At 40.2% G+C, this 23,277-nt stretch overlaps 4 protein-coding genes across 4 annotated transcripts in view; 2 read left to right on the top strand and 2 right to left on the bottom strand.

Moving 5' to 3' along the window:
- Positions 1-252, bottom strand: part of gpatch8 (G-patch domain containing 8) — a 28,806-nt gene extending 28,554 nt beyond the window's left edge. The window contains exon 1 of the mRNA XM_022739286.1: positions 165-252. Within this exon, the coding sequence (XP_022595007.1) occupies positions 165-209 (45 nt within the window). The 5' untranslated portion in view covers positions 210-252. The remainder of the gene's footprint in view (positions 1-164) is intronic.
- Positions 253-4,668: 4,416 nt separating this feature from the next.
- Positions 4,669-17,078, top strand: LOC111217746 (mitogen-activated protein kinase kinase kinase 14-like). Its single transcript, XM_022739729.1, has 16 exons — positions 4,669-4,699; positions 10,773-11,042; positions 11,132-11,213; positions 11,332-11,551; positions 11,877-12,266; positions 12,360-12,494; positions 12,601-12,730; positions 13,196-13,324; positions 14,604-14,708; positions 14,807-14,964; positions 15,064-15,214; positions 15,421-15,729; positions 15,816-15,925; positions 16,208-16,346; positions 16,444-16,544; positions 16,647-17,078. Exons 2-16 carry the CDS (start codon positions 10,787-10,789, stop codon positions 16,806-16,808), a joined length of 2,577 nt encoding a protein of 858 aa, XP_022595450.1. The 5' UTR covers positions 4,669-4,699; positions 10,773-10,786; the 3' UTR covers positions 16,809-17,078.
- A 203-nt stretch (positions 17,079-17,281) lies between these two features.
- bax (BCL2 associated X, apoptosis regulator) lies at positions 17,282-20,498 on the bottom strand. The gene is made up of 6 exons (XM_022739350.1): positions 20,290-20,498; positions 19,515-19,563; positions 19,265-19,423; positions 19,007-19,142; positions 18,777-18,881; positions 17,282-18,676 (listed from the first exon to the last, which is right to left on the bottom strand). Exons 1-6 carry the CDS (start codon positions 20,318-20,320, stop codon positions 18,578-18,580), a joined length of 579 nt encoding a protein of 192 aa, XP_022595071.1. The 5' UTR covers positions 20,321-20,498; the 3' UTR covers positions 17,282-18,577.
- Positions 20,499-20,748: 250 nt separating this feature from the next.
- Positions 20,749-23,046, top strand: rps11 (ribosomal protein S11). Its single transcript, XM_022739351.1, has 5 exons — positions 20,749-20,832; positions 21,337-21,477; positions 21,716-21,791; positions 22,382-22,511; positions 22,844-23,046. The coding sequence occupies exons 1-5, from the start codon at positions 20,818-20,820 to the stop codon at positions 22,965-22,967; spliced, it is 486 nt and encodes a 161-aa protein (XP_022595072.1). The 5' UTR covers positions 20,749-20,817; the 3' UTR covers positions 22,968-23,046.
- Positions 23,047-23,277: the final 231 nt, after the last annotated feature.

Raw genomic sequence — 23,277 nt, forward strand, 5'->3', positions numbered from 1 at the left:
CTTCGCTAGCTTGCAGTGTTAGCAAGCGACATCTGCACCGAAATGCACGATGCTGCTTGTTGTATCTCTCAACTGTCCATCACGTTTAAGGCAACATATGTGTAGAGAATCGTGTTAGACGTGTTAGAAGCTATGCAAATGTTCAATTGTTTAACGTGCATTACCTGGAAATCACGCTCTTCGTTGAACCTAGAAAATCTGTCGGCCATTTTCTGAACACAGCAGCAGCGGCTTCTCTGCTCGCTCCGTCCGTGTCCGACAGAAGAGCGCTGTGGTGGTGATGCGCACTCCGCAACCAATTCACTCTCAGTGAACTGGCATCTCACTAGCAGTTTTCACTAAGATGTTACAATGTGACCTGTGGGAATTTAGTTAAGCCATGATAATAATGTAATTTCTATAGTTTATTTGTATACAGTCTTGGTCTGCTGACAGAGCTGACAAATTTACTGTAAAAAAAAAAATGAGTGTAGGATTACTAGTGGGCCAAGGAGGCAACTTCCAAGTTTCCCCCAAAAGTACCTAATCCAGGTAGTTTTGTTAATTTGATAATTTGCAAATTAGTTTGAAAATTTGAACCAGTAAAACACAATATTAACAAATGCATTATTCCTGCATATTAGTTAAATTTGTAGTCATGTCATGTGAAAGGGCAAGGTATCAAAATCTACCTTAAGACCATTATCTATATTATTAATACCTAATTGATTTAGGGTTATATTGATCTAATTTGTTGTAAAGATGTGTATTATCGAGATGCTTTTTTGTGTGTCTTGATTAACGGTAAGGAAAGGTCGTATTATTCCATCAACCAACAATTATCTAAATTCCTGATATTTCTTGTATTACATAAAAACACCATATGAACAAATAAGGTTAAAATCTTGATTTTCATCAGAGGGTGTATTTAAACAATCAATTAACTATCTAAATTGTTAACTCTGAGCTGACTGGTTGATTGAACAAATGATTTCAGCTCTTCAGAGTTCTGATTGGTGTCTGGGTGCCTCTGGGCAACATTGTTATTGTTGTTGTTACTTGTACAGTTAACAACAATCTAAGTGACACACATAAAACCTGTGCAGCAGGTAGTATTATTCTAGCATTTTATTCATTTATTTTCTATTATTTGTACAACAGACCATATACAATAGTAAGAACCACTGTTGTCATTTGACATATTGTTGTGGTTGGTCAATCTTTATTAAGGACACAGCTCATGGTGGGGGGGGGGGGGGTTCCATAGAATGCACAGTGGACTGAAGTTTGGGGGATGGGGTGTCACACACCTGACAGGTTAATCTAGCCATTAAAATCAGCAATAGCCTAAGAACATTTCTAGTGTACATTAATATTTGACATTACTGAGGAAGCATTTGTTTGTTAAGTGCACTTTTCTTAGAAATTGGTCAGAAATTGTCTATTTACTATTCACACAAGTGCAGTACAATGAGTGAGTTTGCAGTCAATCCTGCCCTGACATTTCTATGCACTATGTGTTGTAATGTGCCTCTTCCAAATAGGAGTCAAATTTTACTTGCTGGATCACATCATTAGTTGTGATGGTATGACCACAAGATAATGAATCCCCTCAGAATCAAATGTGGATCTTGTCCTTGTGTCATATAGGTAGACTTGTATGAGACAATATCAGTAGTAGTAAAAGTTAAGTTGACTAGCCCTATGTGTTGTCATCTTACCGGTCAGGTAGTATGTGAGACAAGGCTAAATGTTACCTTTTAAGGTACTTGACCCGACAAAGGCATCACTTATTATTTTAGAGAAAAAAGCTAGAAGTGCACCTGTAGTTTTTCCTATTCTTGTAACATATTGCATAATTTTGTGTTCAGATGATAGCTTTGTGTAAGGGTTCATCCAATTTGCAGACATACAAATGCTTTCAAACAAACATTTGCTTTCCAAGAGTAAATGTTAGACTGAAATCTGCTCTTCTGCTTGCTTTGTTTAAATAAAACGCTTCCATGGTTTGCCTGTGGAATCTCTTGGCTTTTGTTCTCACAACTGTCACAAGATGAAGATATCCAAGGATTTTACTTGGAATTGAAAAAGGGGAAATTACCAGATGATCAATATCCTCTTTGGCACATGACACAGACACAGACATTCTAGCATATTTCTGGATGAGGCTGCTCAAGCGACTTACAATAGGTTCATATTGATATAAGAAACTGAGATCTATTTTAGTCCAGAATTTAGCACTGTTTAGTCAGTACTAATAAATTAAAATCATGGCTGCTGTGATAAATAGTCAGATTTACTTTATTCATGTTAGTGTTTTAAATCAACTTTGGTGAAGATCTGCAAATCTGAACATTTTTAAATAACTAGATGGTGATAATTGGTTTTTACCTCTAAAACAAACATAATGCCTTTATGAAACGTTGTACCAGTGTGAAGGGGAATGACTGTGACTATTTATTATTATGACAACACATGAAAACTTTGTGATATCTTCCTGAAAAATCACAGGATATGTACATTGGTGCTTGACTGTTCATCAGTGTTCAGAAGATTCTATGAAAGACACCAATATTCATTTACTAATTAATATATTATATTGTTTAATTTAATAATAGGCTAAATAATAACCTTAGACTACACATCAGACAGACTATTATGTTACATGTAAATCTGATTAATAGTGTGTGTACTAAATCCCTTTAGTCTGTAGTTTATGACTCCATCTTGTGGTGCTTTTGTGTCAATGCAGGTACCCATGTTAAAGTGTATGTGCAGACGAAATAGTAATATCTCCACTGCCTGGTAAAACAGTTAATTAACCTCCTAGTGTTACCTCCTAAAAAGGTAGTAGTAAGGTAGAAAAATTGAAAGCAAAATGATTCTAAAATTAATATTTTCTAGATAAAATGAAAAAATATCATTGACATTAGCTGATAATTTGGCCATTGAGGTTCTATGAGAAGATATGAAAAGAAGAAAAAAATAAATTCTAAGCAAATTTGGGTGTCACAAAGTTGATGTCAAGGTAACATTAAAGTCAGTTGCATTAGTCATTACAAGCCCTCACCTGCACAGATATAGCCTACAGTACTTGGCTTAGCGTGTACTTTGTCTTCTTTGGTGTTTATTGGCGGTTGGCAAACCAGCTTATAGGCGCATTACCGCCACCGACTGGACTGGAGTGTGGATCAGGACATTATGCAGAAGGAAAAAACAAAACAAAACTATATTCTTTTGGCTAAAGCAGTTTCATCTATAAATTAAACAATGTCATATACTTTCCTTGCAGAGTTTCCCAAGAGACCTGACAACCAAAAATCATAGTGTTTTGCCCTCCTTAGTGACTGAAAAAGGTGATTCCCCTTTAACAATGAGGTCAAAACTTGGTGAGGGGAATAAACAGAGAGGAATAGAAGAGATTGAAACTGTGGGGCTGTACTGTAATTGGTGTAACCCCAGGCTTTCTGCCTTCATGTTACCTATCCATCCAAAACTGATTAAATTGGTCTCATCATGGTCCCAGCAGTCTTTTAAAAAATAAATTTTAGAGGGATATTTGTCATATTGTCCCTGGAGATTAACTCAATATGCCAGCATTATCAATATGCTTGATAGCTATATGAAGGTAATTTATGGCTAGAAAAGCAAAAACACAAGAACCTGTGAATGAGAAAACCAAACAGTAAATGAGACACAAAAATGTAAATGAGAAAACACAATTGTTACAAAAAGCAAACAAAAAAACAATGTAAGCGAAGAATACAATCTAAAGGAGAAACAAGACACCTGAAATCAGTTGCAGTCCTCCATGTATAGAAGTAGAATTGATTTTAGTTCATATTGAACTCATTTGCTTTAAAGGTGTGTTTTATCAAACTGCGTTTTTTCTGTGTGTCAAATCAGCTAATCAACACACAGCAAACCTCAGAGGAGGCTGGAACCAACAATTCACTATTTTCATTATCAACACATCTAACGATTATTTTCTTTGATAATTGATTTCATTGTTCAGTGTATAATTGTAAGAAAATTGTGAAAAATCTCCACCACTAACTCTAATTGTTTTACTTTAAAGCCCATTGGAGATTATCATAGAAAATTGGAAAAATTAACAAACATTCACATTTGATGAGCTGGAACCAGTGAATGTTTAGCATTTTTTTCTGTAATGACTGAAAATGACTTAAACAATTAATCAGTTATCTGATTTTTTGCCAGTTAACTGCCTACTAACTGACTAATTAAGAAGTCTAATCATTTCCGCTCTAGAGTTCCGGTTGATTTCTGGATGCCATGGGGGAAATTATTAAACTATGCATAGTGTGGGTCATTAGGTGCCCAACAACAAGTTTTTGTGGCCATTTTTTTGCAGTTCAGTTTTCACACCTCATAACCACTTCCTTCTCTTCATCTTCAAGAACTGTCAAATTACAAACAGGCGCATACAGGAAGAACTGTACCCTTTGCTTCAAATTAAAAGCATTACGGTCACTCACGAAAACGAGCAAAAATAATATTGAGGCGCAGCAAACAATGTGTCAGTACAGTAAAATAAAATAACAATGGCGATAATGATTTTGTACCATGCCAATCAATGCTATGGTTGTAAAATTAATGGATTGTGATAGTTATTTTGAAATCTACCCGGAAGCCACTATTCTAGCTAAACATCTATCCGATGATCGCCATCGGCCGACGCCTACTAACTGGAAGATCGGTAAGTGAAGAATCTACCGTACAATTACCATAAAATTCAATTCTTTAGTCGGGTAAATTATTTTCTGACTTCAGTCATACCTGCTTCATTTCGAGACAAGAATTTCTCACTCTTTATCTTTGACTTCTGAACGAAGTGGCGGAAACATTTCGAGCGAGGCTTTATGTGGAATGGCGGTGAATGTGGCGAGAAGGAAGTTAATTTTTTAATTCTCTGAGAGCCGCTTTACAGTCTCGAAGAAGTATACTCATAATCGGAGATATAAGCTACATTTACATGGTTGTTACATGAGCTCAAAACAACAAAGACCCGCACTACAAAAGGTAGATAAGTTGGTCTGCTGTTACTGTAAGTGTGGCAGTACAGGTCACCAAAGTTTTTTAAAACCTCACATACGCCTATTGAAGCCAGATGTGTCTGATTAAAACAACTGTTGTACTCCTGCTTGTACTTTTGCTGGTGCCGGCTATTGTTGGATGCTTTTGTTTATAAAGGAAGCCCAATGACAAGATCTCTTTATCTTATCTTTAAGAATAAGAAATAGGCTTATCATAATTTGAAAATAGACAGAAAAGAAGCATGCCAGTGGTTGCAAATGGTACATTCAGAGCCATGATACACATGTAATAGATAAGAAAGCAAATGGAAAAGATGAGGGTTTTTGGTAGTTTTATCCTCACTTATTAATAATAAATAAGAGCATTATTATAATAATAAAGAGCAGTTATTATGATAATTTTATGTTGTCCTGTATTGATCTGTTTAATGTTGTGCCATTGTCTGCTCTTTATTTTAAGCCATTATTCGCATGTATGTGCCAGATTCAATTGTTTACATCTGTCAGCCGTCACAGGTATCTTGCCATAAGTTGAGAGGAATTTCTGTTTCCTCTTTGTAATGCACACACACCGTATATACAAACCCCTGGCAGCCCAGGCCTGGATTCATTCTTGAAAGAGAAGCCAGTGGTGTCCTGTCAATGCAGATGTTTTATTCTCTTTTCATCTGCAAAAAGGGAGAAAAGGTGAAGAAAATAAATGTATATGTGCTTATGTAACAGATTTTATACAAATCTGTTCCCTACATACTGTACATCATCCTAATAAAAAGTAGGCCGCCACTCTTTTAGTCTTTTACACACAAGTTCCACTGCACAGCTGTGTTAGACTGCAGTGTACATAATGTACACATACGCATATATAAAATACATGCCAGAAGTTGTACATGATAATTCAATTAAAATCATATGACTAGTGGGGTTGCTTTCCATTGCGACCTTTAATTTGAACATCACTCATGTATAGCTGCAACAATTACTCAATGTATTTTTGTGATTTTTTTTAAGCAGAAATGCCAAATATTTGCTGGTTACAGCTACCCAAATGTGAAGATGTGATGCTTTTTTACACGTTTTTGATGATGAATTTGTATATTGAATGTAGGGCTTGAACAACTAACAGTTATTTTCACTATTTCATTTTCTGGTTGTTTTCTAGATTAATGAAAGATGCCCATTATAATTTCCCAAACTCTAAGGTCATGTGTTCAGACTTCTTGTTTTGTGTAACCAACAGCTCAAAACCCAGAGGTATTCAGACAAACAGCATTATTAATTGACAAGATGAGACATTATTGTCTCTCACCCACAATTCATCTACATCTTCACGGGGAACAGATGACTCCAGGATGAAACATATGCATCCATACTGACTGTTGTCACAGAGTCATGTTTTGTGTTATTTACTGCAATGAAACCTACTTTTTCACTGTAGTCAATAGTGAGGAGGAAAAGTGAAGTTGTTCAGAAAAACAAATAGGTGTGTCTGAATAGCTTGAGTACCTTTTACATGTATCGCATAACGTGCAGGGCTATGCACGTGTGGTGCAGGACATTTTCCTGAGAAGCAGCCGGCGTTTCCCTTAAGGAATGTGTGTATTCTGTGGCCAACTTCAGGTTGAGTCCCTTTTCCCTGTCCTTACTAAAAGCTTTGGAATTTCATTAATCTGTGTGGGTGTACAGCAGAAGTCGGCTCAGTATGGCCACCGACTGTATGTGGCCCAAAGCTCAGGATTTCTTTGCAAAACTAGATTATAATGGATCGCACCCCTTTGTATTTAAGGCTTAAGGTTATTGTGTGTATACTCGCAGCTGCATGTTAATTACGTACACTTCTGATGTAAACCAATGCAACAGCCCTGCAGTAACGCTTAACGTTTATGTCTGTGAAGCTTACGATGTTCCTGCTTTTGTTGACACTGTCAGAGAGGCGTTGATTCAGCTTAATTGCAGGTTTGAAGGCTGTAGTTAGTCGATTGTATTTGACTGACAGAAAACTAATTGCTATTTTGATAATCGATTAATCGTCCGTCTGTTTTTTGTTTTTTTTGTTCCCAAAAATGCCAAGCATTCATTGGTCCCAGTTTCTCAAATGTGAGAATTTGCTATCATTCTCTGTGAATTGAATGTCCTTTGGGTTTTGGGCAGTTGGTTGGACCAAACAAACACTTTTATTTTTACATTTTATAGACCAAACTAAGACTGAAACTAATTGTTTTAGTTTTGAATAATCTACCCATTATTTTCTCAGTTAATCAATTGGTGTATAGAATATAAGCAAATAATATCCAAAAATATCCATCACAATTTTCCAGTGCCCAAGGTGACATCTTAAAAATCTCTGGTCATTTCTGACCAACAGACTAAAACTCAAAGATATGCAGTTAACTATCATACCAGGACATATTCACATTTGAGAGCTTAAACCATTAATCTATTATGAAAATCATTACAGATTAATCTATCTATTAATCGACAAATTGCTTCAGGTATAGATAAAAGGATTAATTGAGAAGATAGTTGGCAGAGTAATTGATGATAAAAAAATAATTGTTAGTTGCGTCCCTAGCTGCATTATCTCACTATATACTGCTATATTTCTGCTTTGTGTTCAGCTATGGTGGCTATTAATACCTACTACTCATGTATTATTCTGTTGATTCAAAATGAATCACTGCTGTTGGAAATATGAAACATGGCATTTCAAGACTTTGTACCTGGAAATTTGAAAAGTTTTGCATCAGTTGGTGGCTAATAGAGTAGCACAACCAAAGGCTAACTAGCTATGATTGTGTCCAAAGTCTAAAATGTTGTTGCCATGACAATAAACTGTTTCCTTATTACAAAGAAGCAGTGAGCAAATTGCATTTAGCTTTTCACTCATGGCTTGTAGCAGAGCCTCTCAAGTGGTATTCTGAATTTCCTGTGTTCTGTAGCGGTTTTCGTATACGTAAGTTGTTTTGCTACTGAAAAGAAAAGCAAGTGAGATTATGTCAGATAGATACCAAGGACAACTCACATTTCAAGTGACAGTTCATACGCTTGCTTCAAATTCTTTGGGTGGCAAATATTTTCCATAAGAAGAACCTCATAATATCAGATATCAGATTGTCTCATTTGAATATGAGAGTGGGTAGTTTCCTGCTGAAGAAAACTCTGTATTGTTGTTGTTATTAGTTTTAATGACATATAGCGGAGAGTGTGTGGGGGTATGACGTGACATGTGACAGACTATTTTATACACTATCAGTCAAGGGTTTGGACACACTTTCTCATTCAAGTGAATGGGAAAGCGTGTCCAAACCTTTGACTGGTGCTATATATATGTATGTATTAACAGGCTACATGGTACATGAAAGGTCACTAAACTCTTTACATTTCATTCAGTGTCGTGGGTGTGTGCAGAAGATTAAAACTTAAACCAAATTGCTGAGCGTCTCTTTTAACAGTGCAGGTATATTCTGCTTTTAATTTGACTTTGATGCTATCCTGTAATGATCACATCCATCATTTCTTCTTAGCGTGAAAACCTGACAATATCTTGATAGGCGTGGGCAGCAGAGAGCTGACATTCTAGTTTTGTCACTGTCCATAGTTCATCAAAAGCGTAACCAAACATGTTATCCTTTAATCTTGTCTGAGGGAAGAGCAAGTAAGCCAGCCCTGTTGGAGGGAACAGAGGGAGGGGGGGAATATGGGGAAGTGGAGATGCATTTCCCATAAGTCATTGTCAGCCAGCTCCTCCCCCGGCTGGCTGACAGCCAGCATCAAGCAGAAAAGAGAGCAGAGTAACGGGGACTGTGAGCTGAGACGTTGCTGAGAATCAGACCATGAAGGACAAGGCAGACAAACAGAGCACCTAGTTTTTACTAATGTAGATGAGAGGTTATTCAGAGCAGGAGGGAGGATTGCAATTCAGACTGGCATCCGTTGGTAAGTCCACACGCCCCTCTGCCTCACACATACACAGAGTTGTTTTGCGGTTGTGTTTATTGCACTGAGTGCTTCTTTACTTCCTTTCCACGTAAATTCATTGGGGTGTGGTGTTGTGTCGTGCTTTCACAGTACCGGTGCAGCGGCTTAAGACGGAAGTGACAGTTGAATTGCTTTGCTCTAGATAATCTTGCAGTGCATGAAGTCGGCGCACAAGGTAATGACAGTACTAAACTGTAACAGCTTTAATTGAAATTTGACAACAGCTTGATGTCAGTTTTTCTTTAGTATTACTTGTGTTAGCAAAAATATGTAAGAATTACTGAGGTAAATTTAATGGCAAAGTGAATGTTTTAGTCAAGATGTTGGTATTAATCCTTGTATGACCTCTGTCAAGAATATCTATATGTAAACGTGTAGTGTCTATAGTTGAGTTACAGGGAGATGCTGTGATCAAGTCTAGTGGGCACACTGATGCAACATGCTGCAACTGTAGTCCCAGTTCTCAGGTTGTGCCTTTTAAACTGCATGTAATGAATTGAACCAGTGCAGCGACGAAGGCGGTGTGTCTGAGTGTGTCGCTTTCACGGTGATACGTGCTTTGCTGATTATAACCTCCAAACCACGGGGAGACAATAATGCAGGTCTTCATTGGAAATTCAGGCCGGCCTAATGTGCAGTAGTTTACTTCCTCTGACTGAAAAACAGTACTTGCGTTTAACACAGTTGCAACTGTCAAAACAAGGCCAGGGTTGAATTTCCTGCCTCGTCTGCCGACCGCAAACTTTCAAAGTTTCACTTCATCTCGATGATCAAGTGATCCTCACGCTCCTGGACTGGCAGGGCACAATCAATATGTGTTAAACTTTGAACAAGCTATATGTGTGTGCATATTTCTGCTGACAAGACAAATGATCTTGTGCCTTGAGCTTTGTGGTATCAGCCAAATGCCCCAAGTAAACAAATAAATGAAAGTTAGTGGAACTTTATATCTGGTTGTCATTCTCCAGTTTTTCTCCCTTTTCTGTCTCTCTCTCTCTCTCGTTAAGGCAACATCACACTCACATTAGCTGACAGGAAAAAAAAGTCCTGTGTTGCATTATGGGGAAGCAGTTTTCACAAACATCACAACATTTGAAAAGGTCACCCACTGAGTGTGCAGGGACCACGTGTATAGACATATTGTTTTGTGTAGCATGTTCAACTAAACCAGTTCTGATGTGAAAAGTGTGGTTTGTAAAGCAGACAAACGTGTTGCCAATGCATTTCCATTGTAATACAATATATACTATATAAACTATATACTATATACTCAATACTAATATAAACTAGAGCTGCAGTGATTCATTGTTTAGTTGAAGAAGTTCTTTTTTTAAAAAGCAAAAATAGCAACCATATGCTGGTCCCAGCATTTCAAAGGGCTTTTCAGCTGCTTTTCTTTGTCACATATGATAACAAACTGAATATCTTTTGAGTTTTGAGCATTTTTATAGACAAAACAATTAATCGAGAAAATAATCGACAGGTTAATTGCAGCCAACTTGTTTTTATTTTGAAAAGTCTCAGGAAACACAGCCAACGTGTCCTCAGTCAACTCCATTAATCTACAAACATATTTGATTGGTTCTTTCTCTGAGAGACAGTAGCATTGAGGGTTTCCCAATATATAGTCAATATATGGTCAGTTATTCCGGTTAGTTCTAATTTAGCATTAATGTGGTAATCTAAGTTAAAGACTGAATCTATGTAATTGTGGTGAAAGCCCATGACTTATCAGTTGCTTGTGATATTCTCTCTTTCCAGACCCAGCAGATGAAATGGCGGTGAGGCAGGTGAGGCTCTTCAACTCAACAGCACCATTCTCCGGGTCGCCCCAGGCTGACCTGAAGGGGTCGTACACACCATGCTCGGCCGCTGACCAGGGGACGGAGGAGGAGGAGGAGGAGGGCAAGGACAGCAAGATGGGCTACCCGCATTTAACCCCAAGACTAAACAAAGTCTTGACACATGGAACTGCAGAACAAGTGGGCAAAATGCCATTGAAGACCACAACCATCATTGCTCAGGCTTCATGTAAATATACATATATTTTTTTAATAATATAACACATGATAAAACTGTGCATGGACAGAATTGAACAACAACACTGTGCTTTCCTCAAGGTGAAACCCAGGACTCCCAGAGGTTTAGTCCATCTGACCTCTCCTTCCCCTTTGTTTCCTCCTCACCCTGCTCCACCAGCAGGTATGGCGTTACCTTGACAACATCGCCTGCATTTCACATTTCATATTAATTTACCTCATTTCTATGAATTGTTTAATGCCGTGTCTGGGATTCATGTCCTTTTCTTCTTTTGCATCAGTCTTTCCTCAGAGCACAACAACGTGGCATGCCCAACAACGGCCTCCGTCCAGGAGCTGAGCAACTCATCAGCACAGCTGAAACCCAGCAAGAAGAACAGGAAGAGACACAAGCGTAGAGAGAAGAAAAGGCTGGAGAAGCAGGAGAAGCAGCGACACAGACATCGAATGCCTTCTGGAGTCCCTGAACAGGAGAGTGGAAGTTCTCTGGTCCAGATCCAGGTGAGAATTCTGCTTATTCTTCACATCACAGTTAGACTTACATGTGAAAAAGCTCTTTGGAGTAGGTTGAACAAAGTATACTCTTGTATTAATAAAGGAACCAAAAGTACTTGGAGTGTTTTCCTTGTGAATCATCTTCAAGGATGAATTGAAACATTCTTTGGCAGGCAGAGGCTCGATCTCAAGACGTTCCCATGCAAACATTAGCTTTTCTGTGTTGTGGAAGTGGATCACTGAATTCAAACAAAACTCCCTGAACAAACTCAAATGATAATTTAAACACCATGTAGTCTGATCAGCCATGCTTCTTGTTTGTCTCCTGTAGGAGTCGTCGTCTCTCGGGGGGAGAAGCAGTCTCAGTGCCTCTCGCTGTAGCAGCATCGAAAGCTCAGAGGAGCGGGACAGAGGGCCTCCTCTCTACAGCCGACAGATTTACAACACAGGCTCCAGCTGCTCTCCGCTCAACTGGCGGGAGCATGTCTGTGGCCCCCTCTCCAGTCTCCGGTCCTTCGAGCAGGACAGCGTCTCGGACTCCCTCAGCAGTTTGGGAGGCTACTCGCTGGCCCTCGCTGGCCTCAGGGGCAGCGTCAGTCAGGGGGACCCATGCTATGCACGGCCCTTTTTCAAAGATGTGGAGCGGGACATGAGAGAAGAGGAAGATGAGCTCTCAGAAGCCGATTCTGTCAGTAACGAGGGAATCATCTTTTACAACGATGTACGTTCTGCTTTACTTCAGTTTACATCCTGTCTTTCGTATGTTGAAAAAGTGGTTCAACCAAACTAATTTGTTTCTATCTTTTCCTGACAGAAAATTCAGCCTGTGGACTCTGAGTACAAGGAAGGGAGGGAGTTTGTCCTCTCAGATTTCATCAAGGAGGGCTCCTATGGCGAAGTGCACAGCGCTCAAGATGTCAACACGGGCTTCAGATTTGCTGTCAAAAAGGTAACATGGAGCGTATCTTTGTTTGTATCTAAGTTTTTTCCGTTGCCTGGTTTCAGGGTGTCGTCTGTGATTGATTTGATTCATTTGTTCCATTGTTTCCTCACAGATCGCCCTGAAGAGGTTCAGCAGTGAGGAGGTGGGTGCGTGGAGTGCCCTCAGATCTCCTCGCGTGGTGGAGCTCTTTGGAGTGGTCAGAGAGGGGCCTAATGTTTTCCTCTTCATGGAGCACAAATCTGGTAAACATTTCTTTCATTTTACACACACAGCACATTCTGACAAGACTTAATTGTTGGAGAATGTGTGTGTGTGTGTGTGTGTGTGTGTGTGTGTGTGTGTGTGTGTGTGTGTGTGTGTGTGTGTGAAGAGTTGAGTACAAAAACATGTACAGTAGGTGCACCATGAGTATAACAATGTTCAATTGTGCAGAAATACGGATGCGTTTGGTGTCGAGATGTGGAAGTGGGTGGTTTCTGGGATGCTAGAAATGACTGTTGAGCTTCCTTAAAAGCCAAATTACACCAAACATCTGTAATGGGAGATGCCTGCTTGATAAACACAATGGCATATCTCACACTTTTTTTCCTTTGTCATCAAACTCGCTTCTTAACAGGCGGAGGGAAGAGTTGAATCAGACACTGCGTATTGGTAAATATTAACAATACACAGTCTTTGTCCTGCCCTGACCTGATCTGTTATTCCAGGCTCTCTAGGCCAGCTGATAGCCGAGCGTGGCCGGCTGCCAGAGGACTTAAGCCTCCACTACCACTCACAAGTCTTAACAGCACTGGAGTACTTGGTTAAGAAAAAAGTGGTGCACCTAGATATTAAAGGTATGGTATACTAAAACTTTTTCCACAAATATACAACAGTTAAACTCATGTTCCAGTCTCATCTGAGTTACAAAGTCAAAACACAAATGGTGATGCCGTAACAAAAACTGGCATGTTCTCTTGAAGGTGTATCTTATCTACTAAAACTAAATCTTTATCATATCTATATAGTAACACTCCTCTGTCCTCCCAGATATTGCCACTCTGTGATATCACCAAAACACAAACAAGGAGACGTTGGTATCAACCCACAAACACTTTCAAAGCTTAATTTTAACAGCAGTAATTGCAGTGCTCGAAGTAGCAAAACAAAGTAAAACAAAATGTGTCAGCTTGACTTTTACTTGTGGTACCTTGGCAAAAGACAAAACATACAGAGAAAGTCAGGTTTCTAGTTTGTTCTCATGAGAGGATTTTGTGTCTTTGTGCAGCTGTTGTGTGGAACACAAGTGTCACACAGTCTAGATTTGATCTTCAGCACCTGTGTTGTGAAACTAGACTACCACAGAGAAAACGACCGAGCTGGGAATTTCCCACAGTGTGACTCACCGCTGCTCTTAAGAAACGGCGCATGTGCAAAGAATCAGGAGAGCAAGAGAAAAAAGAAAAGAAGAGAGATCGAAAAGGGGAGGGTGGGGGTGGGGGGGGGGTGAGAAGCAGGAAGTAGTTTGAGAGAGAAATGACGTGAGAAAAAGTACAAGGACAGAGAGAAGGCAGGGGATGAAAATAAAGTGGTGAAAAGTGTCAAAGAGAAGGAAAGAGAAAAACAGAAAGCGAATCATGTTAGAGGAAGAACAAAAAAAAAAAAAAAAAAAAAAAAAAAAAAAAAAACAGACAAAAGTTGGAGGGTAGGCAGAAAACATGATTGTGCTGTTGCAGCTCAGGCGCCACCTGGTGTCTGCAATGCCAGAGGAAACTCAAGGCACTAATGCCAAATCTCTATCTGCTGCCTGTTTACTAGTCTCCACATTCATTCCACATTAAAGTGTTTCTCTACAGCAGCTGTGACCTCAAATTTGCCTTTTATTTAGCTCCTTTGTCTGTAGGCTGTTTTATGTTTGTGCAGCTGCCCTGTTTCTAATAATGTCTTCCACACTGTAAACTACACAGCACAAGTTATGGAAATCAACCAAGTGCCACTGAGTCCACTGAGTGGCGTCAAGATTAGTCTAGTCAAGTCAGTTTATTTATAGAGCCCATTTTAAAGACAACAAATGTTGACCTAAGTGCTGAATGCAGATTAATGCAGTAGACCGTTGTCTGTGCTTGTTTCCCACAGCTGACAACGTGTTGCTGTCGGAGGACGGTAGAGACACTTTCCTGTGTGACTTTGGACATGCAGAGAGACTGGACAACCAGGGGCAGAGCCTCAGTGGGTCCAATGGTAAATACCGTGTGACGTTAGCCATTCAGATAAGACGATGTGTAATTTATCCACTTGCATGTCTTAACCCAATGTTTTCCCAATGTAATTCGATGCAGATCTGAAGGGCAGCGAGACCCACATGGCCCCTGAGATCGTTAAAGGGGAACCCCGCGGAGCCAAAGCAGATGTGTGGAGCAGCTGCTGTGCGTTACTGCACATGCTCAACGGGTGTCAACCTTGGACAAGATACTACACCTGTAGACTTTACCTGAAGGTATACTTCACGGCGACACACAGATGCCGCCACACCCTGCTGTTTCATCACAGATGTTCGGTTCTGCCCTTCACAGTCCACTTTTTGTGACGGTTACAGATCGCCAACGAGCCACCGCCTTTGAGAGAGATCCCGCCCGACTGTAGCCCGCTCACGGCTGAAGTTCTGAAGGCAGGACTCCAGAAGGATCCGGTCAAGAGAGCATCAGCATCTGACCTCAAAGAAAAAACTGACAGAGCTCTGAAAGAAGGTAAATAAACTTGCACAGCATTTTTTGTTGTGTTCTTCTCCAACAGTGAAGGTTTGGTTTCAGAAGAAGGAGGGACACAATGACGCACAAAAAAATGCAGTTGAATCAATTGAGCAAACAACAGACTTTGTTTTTTGTTGCTTTCTATAATAATGCCATGTAAACCTTTGTATTGGACTAAATGTGATGTGTTTGTGTGACTGCAGTTGGAGGACTCACCAGCCCAGTGAAGGGACCCTACACCGACCCCCTGTATATCGCCAACAAACCTCCTGACTTCCTTCAACTCATCAATAGCAGCGTTGACTTTTACGATGAGGAGGAACATCAGGAGTCTGTTGAGAAAGTGATCACGGCAGGGGGGAGGAGGGAGGCACTGGATGATGATGAAGAAGAAGAAGAGAAGGAGCGAGGCTCGCCACTCTGTCCACAAATGCTGATCTCTGAGCCAAACCACAGGAGGAGCAGCAAGATAACCACTGTGTCTGAACTTGAGCTACGTAAACTGGAGCGAGGTGAGGCTTCTTCCTGTCTTCTGCTTCTTGTCTTACAGTCGAGTGTAGGTTGGAACTCTGCTCACTATTTTCTGGTTTGTTTGCAGATTTCTACCTGAGCAGTTTGTCCCAGCCTCAGTCTGCTGAGATGCAGGTGCACCTTTTGTCTTGTCTCAGCAATGAAGCTTATTCAAATTGGGAACCATGGGACAAAAAGGTAACCCAAAACACACACAATCGAGTGCATCTCATCATCTAATTTACTTCACAGTATGCAGGAAATAAATGATTAGAGTGAGATTGATTATTGGTAAATAGGGATCTCAGGAATCATCGTCTTGATCCTGGTCTTGATCCAAAATTCAGTATAATTCAATATAGAAATACTCTTCGGGGCCTATGTAAACAAAGAGCTTCTTCAGTGTTCATCCATTTTGGCTGAAGTATTAACAGACTTACTGTTCGGCTTGTGTTCCTCTTTTTTTTAAACGTATTGCAGGACTCTGGCCGCTGGTCCCTGAGCCCAGGAGATGACTTCAGCTCTGGTGTCTTCTCCTACAGCAGTCAGCCAGATGTGCAGGTCTTCAGCATGGATTTGCTGGGTCAAACACAGCTACCACCACCCTGTTGTTTTGAAGGTGCGATGAAAAACATTACCATTTCTCATCTTTTAATAGTAACACGTGATACCATTTCCCTTACGCCATGTGCCTCTCTGCTTTGTGACTGGCTCAGGGGTGGATGTCTGCATCAGAGACTTCAGCAGGAGAAGCATCCGAATCAGAGAGACACGCCGGGTGAAGGTGGGCCACATCGCCACTGGGATCAGTGATCAGGTGAGAGAGCTAACGGCATAACAGGCTCATGATTCAAGACAGCGGTTCAGGTTCAGTGTTTGCACACTTGCTTAGATGCTTATGTGTGCTTCTCCTTTTTAGATCTCCGAGAGAGTTTTCACTCTGGAGACCCAGCAGGGCCTGCAGATCGCTCACGACGAGGAGGTGCAGGAGTCCGGTCTGGAGCTCTGCTGTGTTCCCGCTCCAGACTTCAGCCCCGCATGGAGGTGGAGGATCAGAGACGGGGTGCTGGAGACAAGATAGAGCCAAGACCGCTCTGCTTCCATCGGCCGCATTGTCATCTTAACCGTTGATAATAACGCCTTGTGTTGATTTGCTTTTAACATGTGCCTTTCGTTTGTCTTACAGTGTGAGGCCCATACATTCATGAGTGGTAAATAAAATCTACCCAAATTGCCTCATGCTTTAAATGACATAATGGAGGTTGTTACGTAGCTTTTACCCATAACTGAAAGCACTGAGCTTACTGTGATGTTTATGTGTTTGCATGGAGTCAATAAAAAGTAGCCTGAACTATGCAGTGTGATGCATTATTGATCTTGCTTATTCACTAGATTCATTGAACCCCCTCAAGAGTCTAATGGGGCTTAAATGACTTCAAAGTGTATTCATTTTTATGATGGCACTGCTGTAAGCCTCTTAAATATAATCCTCATTCCTCAACTAATGAATGCATATCCATCTCAGCAGTAACAGTAAAAAGATTTATTTTCCATATTATAACATACAAGGTCACTGCAAAAAGATTTTCAGGGAGACTTCAAACTAATTTCAGCTTTACAAATGTGGTAGAAAACAGTGAAAATTTGAGAATATCAAAGTGATTTATAAGATTTAAAAAAAAAAAAAATACACCAAGGCACTGACAAACAAGAAAAATGTATAAAAAGCCTTTTGCTTTGTAGATAAGATTGCATTTGAAATAACTCAGGTAAAAATACAGTACTTAGAATATGTATAAAGTGAGGTAAGCATCTGTGAGCAAACCAGTGCTGTCTATGTCTGCAGTGCAACTTCTTCCATAGACTGCAGGAAGCATCGGCTCATGACTTGTGGCTCCCTTCACGATAGACAAATAATTGCCAGGCTTTATCTTATTGGGAGCCACATTACGGTCACAATGCTGGTCAAAATGCCCAAACAGACAGCATATCATTGACTATAACACGAAAGGAATTTAGATTCATTTTGCTGAGATCATGACGTTTTAGTCAAATCCCTGCTGTGACACTTTTGTTATCCACTGAAATAAGGCAGAGTTAAGTATTCATGCGAAAAAAGCATAGAAATTACTTGGGGTTGGTTAAACCCAATTATTAAGCTAATTTCTCTTCAATTATAAATCAAACAATTGTTTGCAAAAATATCTATTCTTAACTTGATGGGATTCGACCACCATGTAACACGTTCATTGCCAGCAGATCATTGCAGATTTACACCAGTAAACACTCACAAATACATATGAAGATGGAATTTGTACTATGCAGACACCATGGTGAAATGAATGAGAGTGGGAAGCTCAGAAAAGCAAGTTGAATGGACTCAAAATAATACAATGAAAATAATGTAGAGAGGAATAGAATTCATGAAAACATTTCAATCCATAGATCTTTTAGAGCAGACAGATTTATGCAGTGACTTTTTTTTTTTTTTTTTTTTTTTTTAAATCTGTACCAAGTAAAAAATAAATTACTTAAAAAGCATTCCCTGTTCAAGTCTGACAACCTTTCCACCCCGCATTATGTGCATGTAATCATGCAAACTCGCTTCCTCAGTGGCATAGGGATCATGGTTTTGACAGTGCATTCAGGCAAACTCCCAATCCTTAGATATGACTAGGAGGCAGAAGTGTTTCTCCTTGTCCAAATACAAGTTCTTCTTGTTCGACTTGTTCGCTCTGCTGTAACTTTCTGTTGTCCTTCTGATGTTTGTTCTTATTTTTGTTCCTGACCCATTTTCCCCCTCAGTCGCAGTTCTTCTCATCTTTCATCCGTCTGCTTTTCACATTCCTCTCACATCCTGCGAATGACTACAACAGTGGTGAGAACACCAGCCAGGAAAACCCCCAATGTCTGCCATGTAGGAGTGCCGAAGTAGGAACGAATGCCCTCCTAGAAATCATTAACAGACACAAATATTAACATATGTCTTACAAGCAATCAGGAGCAGAAGCTCAGTTACCATATGATTATTAGATGGTTAACTCCTTACCCAGCCTCCTTGCTCCCTGATCCAGTTGATCACATTATCCCGGAGGTAGTCCAATGTCCAGCTGATAATGGTTTTGATGATATCAGGAACTTTGGTCACAAGAGCCTGAGAGGAGTGAAGGAAAGATGCTTTAGATGTTTGTTATTCAACAATAATTCCATAATACAGACATGTCTCCCTTTGTGTTGTTTTCAGAATGAGGTGAGGTACAACACATCTACTTCACTTACTTTGATGACAAGTCGACAGGCAAAGTAGAACAGGGCGACCACCCTGCCCCAGTTGTATCTTCCATCTGAAAAGATCTCCCTCGCAACTTTCATAAAGATGTCTTTTGTGGGATTGACTGAAGGGTCATTCATCATTCTGGGGAAACCAACATTGAGCAATTAGGGACTGGTTAATTGTACAGTTATTATTGGTAAAGCTTTGTAATTCAAAACACTTAGCACCTTTACTTTGATGGAACAGATCCACAGACATCCTACCTCTGGAGCTCAACATTTCCATCCAGTTCATCTCCAATCTGCTGCAGGCACTGGGCGAGCTTCTTGTGGTTTGGGTCACACAGCTCTCCTCCACCCAGGTGTGCCCTGGTCACCACAGTATTGCCGTTTCCATGGCGCCGAACCCGCTCATAGATGAAACTAAGGGGGACACAGATACACAGTAATATCTATGATTTGAGTATTTACCCAGGTCAGTAAAGAAAAGGCAAGGTGTACAGTGTAAACTTACTCCGTTAACAAAGCAGCTCCTACTTCCAGTATCTGATCTCTGGTATTGCCTGAAAGACAGTGGTCATTGTTAAATCACTCAAACGCTGATAGAGCCGTTTTCCAATCAAGGTTAATAATTAGGGAAGCACTACTTTGTGCTCATTTAACTGCATATTTACTATCGGTTGAGTCGGAGTCTTGGGTCACATTTTACCGTTAGTTCATTTATATTAGCCACACTTAGAACATCATAATAAATCATTATATTTTTGTTTATTATTCTCCCGTGAATTCGCATTTTATGGTGTGCTTTTCCATTTATATCCACTGTGTAAAGTAAAAGAACCCCGTGAGAAACATTTACTCACAGCACATAATATCCACGGTTCTGGTTGTTCGTTAATTAAATTAACTTAAGTTAAATTTGCCGAAGTTAGACATTGTGGTGGCTACATAAGCCAAATATCTACCAAGCCAGACAGACCAATGGACTTCGATATTTTCGAGATCAAAGAGTAGCCAATCGTTATCTGTGTTTCGGTTTTGTTCAAACATATTTGCTAACTCACTGTTGTAGCTAATAAAGCTAACGCCGCATACGAAAACCCAGAGTAAGTGCTAGCTAACGTAAGGCTAACCTCAGTTAAGCTAATGTTAGCGCTAGCAAGCAAACAAGCCACAACCACAGAACAAGAGTTAATTCTTGAAATGTCAGATTGTCCTAGTCTACCAAACTGTTGGCAACACTGTCACAGTCAGTTTAATGTTATAATATTGTTCATGGTAGCACGTACCTTGGTCGCCTCCTCCCAGGTGAGATGCCATCTTGTTGTCTGTTTAGATCGCAACTACTTCCGTAGAATCATGTGACAAGCTTTTATACTCTAGTGAGAACTACGGCTGCAGGTCACAAGTCTTCACTGAGACTGATAGGACTGATGTAGTCAGTCAAAAACAAATAAATCTGATTGACAAGAGCTGTGACACTGTTTACACAAAGTTGGTAAACTATTAAAGTAAAGGCGTGTACTGCTTCAGAGGCGGGGTGGTTATTCACTGTCAGCTATGTTTTATTGATCTACTCACCGCACCCTCACCCCTGTCACACCGCCTTTGGGAGAGTTCGGGGGACAATAAATTAACAACGAACTGTCTTAAAGCGGTGTTTACGTTGTTTGTTACATTTATCAGTTAGAAAAGTTTGTGAATAAAAAATGTTTAATTTTTGAGTCTCGCCTTTTCATGAACGTCACTTCCTTTGACTCGCAGTCTTCCGTCCGTCGCGCGCATGCATAGGCCTCTTTACGACTCTGCTGGCAAAGATGGCGGACGCACAAGTACGTTTGGGAGAACGGCGTGGTGAACTTAAATCGATATATAAACATTTAAATACACGTATTAGGCAGGTTATATTAAGTATGTACCAGTGTGTGCTCCTTATACACGGCCCAGAGCCATTCCAAAGCACACCCAGACTTCAATAGCTGAGATTTGTTGCCGATCTGCATACCCTCGTGTAACGTTGAATTAGCCGGGGTGCTAACTTTGTTAGCTTAGCCTGCTACTATTAACTTCCCAATTGTAAGTGACTTGTTTTATTTATGCTGCCAGCTGTAGCAATTCCCAATAGAGTATTTTGCCTGCCTGTAATTTACCTGGCTGTTTGTCTTTTCAGCGAAGGGTGATATCTTTCATAAGAGGAAGTCAGCTTTGAACTAGCTAGAAGGGCCAGGCAGCGATGTGTGAAACGGGTCGCCCCTGTGTGAGATTGTGGATGTCAATGTTAACGTGGGTTCGGTGTTTCACGGCCTTCATATTCTATTGCTTTTGTTGCTTCACAGACCGAGAGGGCTTATCAGAAACAGCCCACCATCTTCCAGAACAAGAAGCGTGTTCTTGTCGCCGATGGTGGCAAGGAGGCCAAGGAAAAGCTCCCCCGCTACCACAAAAGTGTCGGGCTGGGCTTCAAAACCCCAAGAGAGGTAACTTACTGTCCTCGAACTTAGTCAGACTAATAAAGGGAAATTGTAGCTGTTCAGTTTTTAATTGTAAACTGCAAGTGATGCTCTTTCTCACGATGGTCTTCCAAGCCTACATGGTTCTGACGACAATGCCTTTTGGCAACACTGATGCAGTCAGAGTTTTAAATTTGACTTGATTTCATTGCTTGGGAAAATGCCAACAAGGATAACACTAACAACATTCTTTGTTTTTATCCAGGCTATTGACGGCACTTACATTGACAAGAAATGCCCCTTCACTGGAAATGTCTCCATCCGTGGCCGTATCCTCTCTGGTCAGTTTAATACTTGACAACAAACTAACACTTGCCTGTTGGCACTGGCTTTGGTTGCTGCAGTAGTGTCTGTATGAGTCGATGCATTTGCTGTTATTTAAACATTAAATTCTGCTGCAGTAAAACAAACTACACACAAAGTGACCTATTGATCCTTAAATACATTATGTAATTATCTTGCCATGGATGGTTCCTCACTTTGGTTTTATTTATTGTACAGTTTAGAGACTCCAAGCCTTGAAAACGTGAGTAAAATGCACTACACTAAATAGAATATCCACCCTAGAAGATGCATGTGAAGCAATCCAAGCCAGACCCAACAGGTTAATACAAACGGCATTGTTTTTTTTTTGTTGTCACTGTCCTGCAAATGATGTTTTTCTCACGATGGTCTTCCAAGCCCTCTGGGTTCTGACGACAATGCCTAATGGCAACACTGATGTAGTCTAGTGACAATAATTTATTTGTAATAAAACTGAAACAAAAAATTCTCAGATCCTCCTTGTATCTTGACCTCTCCTTTTTAAGTGACTTCTGTAATTTCTGTAGAAAGCTGTTTATCTCACATTTTGATTCTGTTTGTCCTGAAGGTGTGGTGACCAAAATGAAGATGCAGAGGACCATCGTCATCAGACGCGACTACCTGCATTACATCCGCAAGTACAACCGTTTTGAGAAGAGGCACAAGAACCTCTCTGTCCATCTGTCACCTTGCTTCAGGTACTACTCCTCTCACATGTTAATTTAATATTCAGTCATAGCAAACATGGAATAATTTGATTCAAAAGTAAATATCACTAAATCAGCATCTGTCTGTTGTCTGAATGTGATGCCACAATCTTTCCAAAAAACTGTTAATTTTGCTGCAAATGATGTCTTTCTCACGATGGTCTTCCAAGCTCAGGAAGCTCTGACGACAATGCCTTTGGCAAACACTGATGCAGCTCTGCTTTAAACCTCCTGCTCAGAGCTAAACCTTTATCAGCTTGACATTGGACAGAGATATACCCCAACCACCTCTTAATATCTGTCTGGGTTGTGTTTTTCTGCAGAGACGTCACAGTTGGAGACATTGTGACCGTCGGAGAGTGCCGACCACTCAGCAAGACCGTGAGGTTCAACGTCCTCAAAGTGACAAAGGCTGCAGGCGCCAAGAAGCAGTTCCAGAAGTTTTAGGCATTTTGACTATGAACAGGAAGGCCACAGTTACTAACTTGTCTCATTGTCAAATAAAGAAAACGTTGTTTAAATAGCCGTTTTTTGCCATTTGTCTTTGTCAGTCTAAAATGTTCAACTATACAATACATGCACATAAACTGATCTGCTTCTTCTGTTTTATTTTCTTAAGTATATTCAGTCTGTTAATGGTGGTACACTGCATTTTACAAGTTGATGAGTGATAAGGATTATAGATGCAGAAGAGAATTAATCTGCGTTTATATAGTGATTTAAAGGACGACCTCTAAAATCTGGTCTTAACATTCAG

Source organism: Seriola dumerili, unplaced genomic scaffold, assembly GCF_002260705.1.
Source record: "Seriola dumerili isolate Sdu_G_001 unplaced genomic scaffold, Sdu_1.0 BDQW01000044.1, whole genome shotgun sequence".
Classification (NCBI taxonomy): Eukaryota; Metazoa; Chordata; class Actinopteri; order Carangiformes; family Carangidae; genus Seriola; species Seriola dumerili.

Bases quoted from the DNA above. Each gene is read 5' to 3' on its own strand.
- rps11 (XM_022739351.1), top strand. The intron at 21,792-22,381 runs GTCAGTTTAATA...TTTGTCCTGAAG, and splicing joins CCGTGGCCGTATCCTCTCTG to GTGTGGTGACCAAAATGAAG. The intron at 22,512-22,843 runs GTACTACTCCTC...GTTTTTCTGCAG, and splicing joins CATCTGTCACCTTGCTTCAG to AGACGTCACAGTTGGAGACA.
- bax (XM_022739350.1), bottom strand. From the start codon at position 20,320: ATGGCATCTCACCTGGGAGGAGGCGACCAAG. The intron at 19,143-19,264 runs GTAGGATGTCTG...TGGTTTCCCCAG, and splicing joins GGAAATGTTGAGCTCCAGAG to AATGATGAATGACCCTTCAG. The intron at 18,882-19,006 runs GTAAGTGAAGTA...CACTCCTCTCAG, and splicing joins CCTGTCGACTTGTCATCAAA to GCTCTTGTGACCAAAGTTCC.
- LOC111217746 (XM_022739729.1), top strand. From the start codon at position 10,787: ATGGCGGTGAGGCAGGTGAGGCTCTTCAACTCAACAGCACCATTCTCC. The intron at 15,730-15,815 runs GTGAGGCTTCTT...GTTTGTTTGCAG, and splicing joins GCTACGTAAACTGGAGCGAG to ATTTCTACCTGAGCAGTTTG. The intron at 16,347-16,443 runs GTGCGATGAAAA...TGACTGGCTCAG, and splicing joins ACCACCCTGTTGTTTTGAAG to GGGTGGATGTCTGCATCAGA.